Source organism: Pollachius pollachius, assembly GCF_949987615.1.
Source record: "Pollachius pollachius genome assembly, chromosome: 6".
NCBI lineage: Eukaryota > Metazoa > Chordata > Actinopteri > Gadiformes > Gadidae > Pollachius > Pollachius pollachius.
The window spans coordinates 6611581-6623364 of NC_136939.1; the positions used below are offsets into that span (position 1 = coordinate 6611581).

At 39.1% G+C, this 11784-nt stretch overlaps 1 protein-coding gene across 1 annotated transcript; it reads left to right on the top strand.

Moving 5' to 3' along the window:
• Positions 1-7532: 7532 nt before the first annotated feature.
• Positions 7533-10864, top strand: LOC307077597 (beta-1,3-galactosyltransferase 5-like; the record flags this gene model as incomplete). Its single annotated transcript, XM_079739027.1, has 3 exons — positions 7533-7619; positions 9518-9561; positions 9793-10864. 3 exons carry the CDS (start codon positions 7533-7535, stop codon positions 10862-10864), a joined length of 1203 nt encoding a protein of 400 aa, XP_079595153.1.
• Positions 10865-11784: the final 920 nt, after the last annotated feature.

The window sequence follows — 11784 nt, forward strand, 5'->3', positions numbered from 1 at the left end:
AAACATATATTTTCAAAAATAAACTATGTACAGTTTAAACTTTAGACTTTCTCAACAAATAACTTTCTGATAAAAAAACACACAAAAAAAATAAGTTGATTTGCGTGGGGAAAATGGATCCTTCAGGTGATGAACCGTATTTCTATGGCTCCAACAACACTCGTTTTCTAGACCTCTGCTTAACTTTGGCCCCGTTTACATAAGCTTTCCTCAAATCACGATTTGAAATCGATTGCAATGCAAAGTGAGGTGTTGTCTCCGTGTAAACAGGTGAGAGTGGTTGCACAAGAGATGTAGAAAACCGTTCTCAAAACCAACTGCAGAGTTATCTTACGCTACATTTCTAACGACAACGACTTGCAAAAGCGATAAGTCACCTGCTAAGCTCCTATACGTTACCAGTCATCAACCAATAGAAAGTAAAGGGGGTGTCGTATGCAAATGTCTTTGAAACATCGCCATGCTGTGCCTACTGTTTATTTTTACGTTTCCTAGCCCTGGCTGTTCTATTATAAAACACGTCGACTGGTAACACATGGTGGCTACGTCTCTTCCCATTCTCAGAGACAACGCAGACTCTGGTTGAGGTCCAAACCTTACACCTGTATGCGAGGACCAATATCAAGCAAGATCTCACATCCACGGCCCCTATGGGAGCACATTGTGCCCTTTGTGTAAACAGATGAGTTTTTTAATCTAGAAAGACTCTAGATTAAAAAAAAATCAGTTGAAGAATCAATGAAGATTTTTTCCCTCATGTAAACAGGGCCTTTGTTTGTATACAGAAGAGCTTGCATGCTCTCAGATTTGGTTACAATCCCTTTGGTTGTAACCTTTTCCCTGTCTGGGTGGGTCAAAGAGGCTGACGGCAATGGCAGCACCATGGCCTCCAAATGAAATACAAGATACCGTCTCAGAGTCTTCTTAAGGAAATTTCCCCACCAACCAGGCATGTGCGATTCGCTGCTTTACATACCTAGCAAAAAGTTTTTAGCGAGTTTGCTAACAAAACACCTCAAAAGAAAAACTTGACGTGAGGAATTTGAGTTTATGCCCTGATTTCTTGGCATCGGCATTGTCGGCAGAGCTGTGCTTTGTATGCGTGCAGAACCAATTTTGTGTTTGTGGTTCCAAGGTTACCTGAAAAATGTTGTGTCAAAGGGGATATTAAACAGATAAACAAATATGACTTTTTGAGAGGGATTGAAAATTGCCATTTTTTATGTCAAAATCCCAATTACTGGAATTTCATAATTCCAATAATTGGGAAAAATAGAAGTTCTTCTGTACCTTTGTTGCTCATTCAGTTGCAAGTTCAATGGGATGATTTTATTTTAAACCAAATCCTTACTAAAACTACCTTGGATTCAACCCCAATTACTAGTATCTGGAACTGGAAAAGCTTTGTCATTTCTAAAGAAATGTAATGGCTCTCATATATTGAATGCATTTTCAATAATCTAAATTCTACCTTAAACACGAAGTCCTGACAGTGAATATTTCTACTGCTGTATTGTTGATGTTTCTGACCCTCATGACCTTGGAAGTAACAGAGTAGATTTGTTGCCTGTTGCCTCAGCTAGCTATAACCTTCTGGCCAATACATTCACTCCCAAAGCCTGATTTCTTAGTGTCAGGGTTGCATTTTTATTCTATTTTTGGGATAGGGCAGTCTCAGTAATACCAATAAGTAATAATGCTGATTCTAACAGTTATTGCAGAAAAACGATTTTGCAGTCACATTGGTCGGCGGACCTCAAGAGTTTATCTTAATATTGCGCTTGAGATGATGCCAATATCCTAATTGACTGTAATCCATGACAGTAGTTACTATTAAGGAATTTAATTGGTCAAATATTAGCATGCTTGGCTGCAATGTCAACTTAAACAAGGGTCGAAAACAGTCCCTTTTTTGTATTTCGGTTGGTATTGTAACAGTCAACTTTGAATACAGATGAAACCCATATGACCTTTATTATGATCATTCTTGACCACAGGGAAGGCTGGAAGATCATGCCATGTCATCATGCCATTAAATGTCAACATGATTCTACATAAGTGTATCTGTCGTAAGAGTGGAGAGCAGTTCACCCTACTGCTCCTGACAGTGACCCAGCGCGACACATGGGATTTAACATCGCTTGTCTTTTGGATTTGACCATCATATAACTATTAGTTACACTGTACGACGCATGGAATGCATGTTTCAGATCATTCCAGACTCTGGTCTCCCGTTGCTGGTCCCAACCCATCCATATATTCTAAATGTCAAATGAGCGGATAGCTAGATGTGCTAGCTAACTCTCAGGAAGCTGTGTATACAGTATTGTATTAAAGGTGCATTCTGAAAATGTCACAACAAATTATCTTCTAGGACATCTAAAGTTATCTGTTGTTATGATTATCATTATTCCGTTTTGTTTACAAAGTGCCACATGGATGTAGTCATGATTTGACGGCTAGCTTCTCCCTAGTGGAACTGGGAACCCTCGAGGTGATGATGGAAGTGTTATCCCTATGGAGGACTAGATGGAGGTCATGATGTTTACCCCTATGTGCCAGTGTGGTTGCTGGTCTCCTTTACAGGTTGTTCCTAAGGACTTCAGAACAAAGTGAACAGTATAAGAAATGAACTGACTTAACCCCAATGAGCACATATTTGTACCACTGTTGGTGCCTCTAAGAACTGTTACATTGAGAGGTGGTGCAGTACCAGCAAAGTAGTGACGACTTTAGTATTTTTACTAATCAGACTATATATTCTCAATTCGCTGTGTTTAAAAATGGTAATTGAAAATGTTTATAGTAAGTTTATTGAACAATTTGAACTGAATAACAAGTCAGAGATTATTATTATTATCAGGCCTGTTATAATTACCATCGTCATTTGAATTTTCTATTAATTAAAATCAAAAAAACATTGTGCCCTGTTTGGAAATAAAACCTACCATTTCTTTTTGTATTTTGACATGCATTCATAAAAAACTACAAAAAACCTACAAACATGGAAGCTGTGTCTGAGAACCACACAAAGACATATGGACTAGATCCAACAGTGAGAAAAGGACAGATTTTTTGAGAAATCACACTCTCAATCAACAATTATTTCTTGACTATGGAAATGTCATCATTTCTGATGTTCATCATTATATTCATTGTTCCAATCATGCAATACATATATAACTAATGGATAAACATGGATATGTTGTATATATATATATATATATATATATATATATATATATATATATATATATATATATATACACATATATATATATATATATATATATATATATATACATATATATTGGATATATATAAATATAAATATGTATAACTATATATAAATATTTATAAATATATATAAAAATTATAATACTGTTGGTGGACGGGCGCGAAGCCACAATATTTTTAATGTATAGATTTTAATGTTATGATAATAGTTGACTTTTTCCTATGTATTGTTGCCAAAATATCATCTACTATCATGCGTCGCCATGAGAAATGTTTTGTTTTTGTATAACAAGAATGATATCCTGATATTTGTCAAGTATTTCTGAGGAAATCTTTAGTGTTTTATGTGTTATGAAGAAATTTTTGACCGTTTTTGTTACCTTTAATGTAATTTGGTTGAGCAGTATTTTGTTTGTCGTTCTGTTACATCAGACGTTACATTGGCGTTTCTATGATGACTCCCTAATGAAAGTGTTTAACGTCTATTTATATAATTGCTTTATAGAGAGAAGACACTGAAAGACTGAAAAAGCCTGTGCAGCATTTCATTGGATGATTAAGAGTTAACAGTTTTCATTTGAAACTTAAGTGTAATTTAACAAAATTTGTGAATAATATTCCAACTCATTACAATACATTACAATTTCCTTTATTACAAACATTTTGAGAAGATCTAATAAAGATATTTTACATTGAAAAAGTATTTTTTCAGGATTTGTTCATTTGTTTATTTTAAGCAATTACAAATTCCTATTTCTTTGGAATTGATCGCTGTAAAATAATAAGGGATAACAAAATCATTTTCATCATCAGTAGTAGTAGTAGAGATGATGGCAATAGGGGGTTAAAATGACAATGTTGCGTAATCATGGAAATGGCAGATTTCCATGATTGGGAAACATGCATGTTATGGATAGATTGAGAAAACCCAATACACACACTTATGAATACTTCAGCAAATGTTGAGGTGTCTGAAAATAAAAAGATAATTAAAGAGAGAAGAGCATCACAGAGAGACGAAGAAATGTGAAATGGTAAATGGAAAGCTTATACATGCTTAACAATTGCTTGTGCAAGCAGAAAAAATGCTGCACTTAAGTGTTTGGAATGTGCTTGACTTGTTGTTTTAGTTGTGTGCATAGGGGGAAAAAATACATATTTTGCTAGTATTAAAAATGGGCATGGGACAATACCGGTCTGGGTTATAAAAGCATCGAATCGTAGAATCGTCTCTCCTGGTTTCACTATAACATCTGAGTATAATTTATCCAAAATTACTTTTAAACGCTCTGCTGAAGAGCTGTTCAGTGTCAGCCACGAATGTCGAATGTCAACAATGGTATTACAGCACTTTCACCATTTAGAATGAATGTGGGTCTGTCAGTAAGGAATATGTGCATCTTATCATACTCCTTTATTATAAGACATTCCTTTTAGACTAGAGGATGTGCTGTGAATTAATCAGTGCTTCTATTGAGGTAACTACTCTCGGGGTCGTTGAAGTCTTATGTAAGAATCGCTTTCTCTGCTCATTCAAACAAAAATATGGCTTCATCCGACCCATAGATGGCGCTGTGCCAATTGTTTTCTCATTTAGTGTTCAACCGATGGGGTTGCAGTTTTTCACTCATCATCTTTGTACAATGGGCCTACAATTATTTATATATATATATATATATATATATATATATATATATATATATATATATATATATATATATATATATTATAAAAGCCATAGTTGCCACCATCATGCTTTGTGATTCTTTGGAACCTCATTCATTAAAGTGATCCAAAGGGATGCGGAGGAGGGAGACGAAGCATAAGTGCAAATCATACAAAACATGCGGGAAGTCATCTGAAGTGTGTCAAGTGCCCAGTGTTGGGAAAGTTCACTTTCTACGTGAACTAGTTCAAAGTTCAGTTCACAAATTTGAAAATGAACTAGTTCAGTTAAACGTTGATAATTCAAAATTTTGAACTAAGTTCACAGTTCGAAAAAATGAACCAGTTCATAGTAATTTTTTTTCAATATGTTGCTGTGAGCTATTCGTTTTTTCCGGTATTTTGAACACTGAGCCCCCTTTTGAGGTTTGCCTAGGATAAAATAGAGTGGTTGAATCAAGTATCGTAGCTTAAAACAGTTTCTATAGTGTTTTATTGCACATTTAGCGCATTTTGTAAATCCCATTGATTTCTGTTGGAAGACTCATTGCTCGTTAACCGGAAACGGAGAGGGTGGGTGTTCACGTTTGTTTGTAGTCTTTTCGCTTGGTTCTAGCCCTACTGATGAGACGGAGAACCGAGCGAAAAGACTACAACCAAACGTGAACAGCCCCCCTTTCCGTTTCCGGCCAACAAGCAATGATTCTATGAGGTATTTTAGTCCGCTGATTGTACATATTTATAATTCGAAATTCGTCTCAGCCTTTATACCACAGATACTCTAGGGTCTAGAGCATATAAACGCATTGTCTGATTACAGTTTAATTAATTTCCCACAATTTAACAGCTCTCGTTTTGAAGAATAATCACAGTGCCATTCGTTTCAATGGGAATCGCGCCGGTCTATACTTTCAAAATAAAGTGTACATATTTATAATTTGAAATTCGTCCCAGCCTTTATACAACAGATACTATAGGGTCTATAGCATATAACCGCGTTTTCTGATTATAGTTTAATGTAACAGTAAGATGGCAACACCGCAACTGCAAATTAACCGCAGAGATTACCATGGCAACCGGTCAAACAACACGGCGATCTGCGCGCGCATCCGCCGTGTTGATAAACAAATAACCCCCATAATGAACGAAGTTAAACCGAGTGAGCGTGCCGTTTACAGACACCAGAATGAACGAGTTCACAGTAACGTTCATCAGGCAGTAATACAGTACGTTCAGTTCACCCAAAATATGAACGAGTTCATGAACTATCGTTCAATGAACGCGTTCAGGCAGAACACTGCAAGTGCCGCTCCTAGAACCATTAGGAAGCGTCATGCTGCAGCGTCAACCTGACGGCCCAGGCATGAAAACTTGTCACCTTTCGGCGAAAAAACGCTTTTTCAGGGGCGGCGACGCTGTGCAATAGGACAGTGGTCTGAAGGGTCACGGGGCGGCGCGCCGAAGAGCGCAGGCGCTCGCCTAGCCGCCATCGGTTTGCTTAGGTTCATGGGTTTCAGTGAACCTAGTGGCCGTAAACAAATCTACATGTAGGGATTAAAACATTCTTCATAATAACACACAATATTTTGTAACTGCTTTAAAGAAGGCTTTTTGGCACGATCAAACAACAGATAAATGCTGTGTTTTGTTGAAAGACCGACAACACACCAGCTATTAGGAAACGAGAACAAAACAGCCAGGGCAGAGAATGAGTCAAGCACCCCTTGGGAGAATACCACTGCAATCAGTAACGTTATCATTGCTTCCAACAGCGCTGAAGAGGCACCTGCTGCCCCGGCTGGTATCTCTGTGAACCCTCAACCCTACAGTTCACGGGATGTGGAGCCCCAAGGTATAAGCACTATTTGAAGAGCACGGAATACATCATTGACACTCCTCCACATATGACTCAGGGCTGGACGTCTGTGTGCAAACAGTTGACCTTCCCCCTGATCCACCATCATGTCCAGTGGAACTGGTTCACTGTTCCTGCAAAAAGAAGCAGTGTGAACAATGGAGATGTAGGCAAATTGAAACAGATACAGTAGGTCCCTTCGCATACTTAAACCATTCAAATGACTACTAATAAATACTTGGGATTGGCTTCATTTTGACCGTCTTCCTCACTTCCATTTATTGCTCTTTATATACTACCGCAAACAGCCTGCAAACAGCAAAAGTAATGTTGCTATGGCATAGCTATTGGAAACATTGTTATATTTTGAGACTTGTTTAACAATTAGTTCAATTTATGATTGCATTACTTGCCACGTAGTCCAAGGCTAACTAAGCAAATGCTACAATGCTACCTATATGAGCAGAACTATTTTAACACAACATACCTAGTAATGAAAAGACATTTGGTTCAAAGTCTTCAGTCAGAAAAATCTTCAATCCACTAATTGAGCAATTAAGTCACCTGATTAACCTAATTAATCTCCAATAAAGACCTCCTCATTGGCAACATTCTGAATATGGACCTTTCCTGCATTAAATTCTCAGCAGCTCTGTCAAAATCAAAGCAAACTTGAAATGAGAATGTACATTTAAAGATATACAAAATGGGATATGGTGACATTTCAATAGAAATGTACCAATGTACCCTTAAAAAATGTATAGATATAACTAGAATGCGTTTCATCCTAACGGACTGCGAGTGTGTGGTTGCTAAAATGCAGCACGTCAGCGCTAACGTCAACGCTTACGTCACAGCTAACGTCAGGGCTAACGTCAGCACCAACGTCAATGCTAGCGTCACCACTGCCTGAACGTCTTCAAAAGAAGTCCAATTCGGCAGGAAAAAACGCCCGATCTGGCAGCACTGCCTGCACATCCTCTGCGCTCTAACCTCAGCGTAAATCAATGAGAACTGAAAACGAGGCCGATATGGAAATTAAACTATGATTCTGAAAAAAGTATAAAGGTAATCGAAATTCGGTTTTCAGACTATTTGAGCAAAGGTTAATGTTGAAAATTGACGAAGTCATGATGTCTGGAGTAGTTGAAGCATCAGAGAAGACCACTAAAGTCAAACTCCCCCCCCCCACCCCATTAAGTCAATGGGCGGACTGCGCTGCCGTCCGCCCATTGACTTACATTGAAAAAAAAAAGCAGAAAAAGCGTAAAAGTTGAAAAAGTTGAAAGAGTTGAAAAACGCAGAGAGATAGCCATCATGCCGTTAAAGGAATACTTCACCAGTGGAGACATGAATCTGTATTGAAAGTGGGCCATATATTTAGTCATTTAGTAACATAAATTTCAAATTCTGTGCCTCCTTGACCTTTTTGGCGCTTGCGGATTGAAGACGAAAACTCCCACAATGCCAATCAGCGTTCACTCCCTGCAGTCCAGCGTGAACAGCAGCATAGAGGAGCAGTGATTAGTGCCGTTTGTGGACTCCCGGAGCTCTATATCTAAATAATATAATATTATATAATATATAGGTCTATATAATATAATCGATATAATATAATATATAATATCCTGGCCAAAAGCTGTGTGCGCCTCAGGATGATATTATGAATTAAAGGCTGCGTCGGGTTCTCGGACGTCTCTGGTACTTCCACAACAAGTAAAGACTCATAGTGGGGGTTATCTCAGCCAGAGTCTGGGTTTGGGTACCCGGCGGGTGAACCGCACAATTTTGATGAAACGAGGGAATAATAATGTAGGTACTGTGTCGGACACGGGTGCTGGTCGGGTCGGACGCCTGAACAGCGTGGGTCTGTCAGTCGCGGGATCGTGGGTTTTGCGATTGCGAGCGAGACTTCTCCGGTGCTGGAGATGTTATTCAGGAGCAGAGGAGTAAACTTCATCCACAGTGGATGATGTGCTTTTTTTGCACAGCAATCTAAAGCACCACGCCAAACACCAGATAGTGTAATTCCCCGGCGTTCCATCTAATGTGTCTATTTATAGCGGTTTTGGTCGGGTGCGGAATGTAATTCTCGGTTACGGGCGGTTATGTTTCTTCCCCAAATTTTTTCTCCACCATGGCCGAGATTCAATACACAAGTCTCCACTTCGGCTGTTTCCCAATGCAAATTTGCTTCTGTCATGGTCGGAGGTTTGTGTTGGTCTAGTTCTCTAGCTAAGTGGTAAAGAAACATGCCGGATATTGTGTTTACATCTTGTACGTGAGCTCCCGCCCCCCTCATTCCTTATTGGTGGGCTTACAAATTTGCGTAACCAGTGGTTTGTAGTCCTCGGCCCTTCTAGCAGGCAAGAAAATTTCTACTGACATGAGGTCAAACATTTGGCGTCAGGTCAGGAGAAATGTAAGGAGGCCAGCTGGGCCAAGGGAAGACTGTTTTTTTTATATTATAATAGCGATTTTATAATGATAGAACGCCGGTTCTGTATCGGTGAAGTATCCCTTTAAAGAGCTGGACGTTTTGATAGTTCAACGGTTTCTGTAGCTGAAGGTATGCAGGAGCAGTTAACTGCACAAAAAACAGGCAAACATAATAAAAAAAACTTATGACGAGTAGATGTGCTTGCAGAAGCAACCACACAAATAATGATCAGGTGGACTCCTGACGAAGCAGGTATTTCCTGCTACACAGGTAAAACCCGTTAAGTAGCTATAAAGGATTGGCTGTCATGTACGATTGAGCTATTTGGTCTCACCACAGAGATGGAGGACGCTTCAGCTGCGAGGTCAATTAGCTAACTTATAACCTACCTTGCAATAACTAACATATATACTGTATATCATTTGATATTTTTAATGTTATATTTTTGAGTAATTTGGTGTAATAGTATTCCAATTATCTTTTTATTTAAGTTATCTTTCACCTCGCACTAAGGGTAACCTAGACAGGTTTATAGTAATTCCTGTTATTTCCTCACAGGCACTTAACTTACACTTTGTCCGTCTCCTTTTCACAGAAAAGTGGCGGGCACTCCCATCTACCCGAGAAAAGATTTCCTAAAGACAACCTTCAAGTGTCTCCTGCTTCTCAGTCTGCTGACCATTCCCATCTGCTTCATGTTGGACGACCACATGGTCCCATTTTCATCCACCCTATCGAGATTTCAGATGTACAAGGGATCTGCTGATGGACCTGCCAGGTTTCAAAAGGGCCTCCCCCTTCCTCGGAATGACCCATTGCGCCGCTCCATTCAGTACAACATGATTTATCCGGGGAACTACCATTTTATCCTGGACGACACCGAGCTTTGTAGGTCCATCCATCCGTACCTGGTTCTGATTGTTCCCGTGTCCCCCGGCAACTGGAAAGCCCGGGACGCCATCCGTAGGACATGGGGCAACGAGACTCGCATCCAAGGGGAGCTCATCCAGACCGTCTTCCTCCTGGGCACACCCAATAGTGGCGACATCAAAGTCCTGCAGCAGAACGTACGCACAGAGAACCGGCTGTACCACGACCTGATCCAGAGCGACTTCATAGACAGCTACCACAATCTGACCATCAAGACCATGGTGATTATGGACTGGCTGGCCTCCCGGTGCCCTAAGGTGCCCTACGCCATGAAGATCGACTCAGACATGTTCCTGAATGTGGAGAACCTTGTGAGCATGTTAAAGATCCCCGGCACCCCTTCGACGCTATACATGACCGGAAGGCTCAAGTATAAAAGTCCTGTTATTCGCGAAAAGGACAGCCAGTGGTACGTGTCTGAGGATAGCTACCGTGAGAACGAGTTTCCAACCCACGCCGTGGGCATGGGCTACATCTTCTCCCTTGATATGGCCGGAAGGCTTGTGGAGATCTCTAAAAGGATCACTCCCTTTTATGTGGAAGATGCCTATATTGGAGCGTGCATGAAAACATTAGAAATCGACTTCACTCTGCCCCCAGAACGCGGTCACTTCAGACTCTACATGTTTGAATTCAATCGTTGTCATTTGGCCAAATCCATCAGCGCTATCCTCAAAACTCCAGAACAACTGATAAAGTACTGGACATTATTAAAGGAGCCTGGCCCGGCCTGTTAGGACATGAACGCCTACACGGCCGTTTGGTGGATTAGGTAAACAGACTTGCAACTTGACTTATAATAACTTACATACAACAATAAATAATCACTTAGTTAATGCTAACTATATTCTTTTGATTAAACGTATGACCTTCCCGGATGTACTGGCTATCTTATATTTTTAAAAGTATATTTGTGCATCAAACATTATTTTATTTTGTAAATATGTCACTTTTAAGTCAGGAGATGAGGGAGCTGTGGTATGTTATCTGCAACATCTATTGCAATATCATTGCATATTCTCATTTTTTTTCGACAAATGACCCACAATGAACAGATTCTGTACTCTGCCTTTGTATTAATATTAATGTCTGTTTAAGCAATACCAGTAAAAGAGCAAAGTGTAGTAGGTTGTGTTTCAATTCAGATATCTTATCCAACTTTAAGAGAAAATTTGTCAAACATGTGTGTATATGTTTAATAATGTATCTTTTGGATGTCTTTATGTTTTAATAGTTTAGATAATGAGAATGAAAATAACACAGAAAACAAACCAGAAGTTTTTTTTTGTTGGAAAATTCACTTCAAATAAATTAAACAAAGATAATGTAGTAACATCCTCATCTTCATTTCCATCATTTTGTATAAACAGCCTAATCTCTATCACTTTCTTGGTGACATAAATAGACTACCAAGGCAGTATCTACATCAGAAAACTGCAGATACTTTTCAGACTTTTCAGGCGGAATTTATAGATACTGCTATTTGTACCTTTGTACCTTTGTTTGTACCTCTTTATCTTATAAAGAGAGGAAGATTGTACACATATATACACAAATATATTTTAAATGTTGAGTTATTACTAAATTTTGCCAATGAATATTGTTTGGCGTGGATTATGGGCCAAAATTCCTATGTGGCCCGCTGATAGGGGTATTG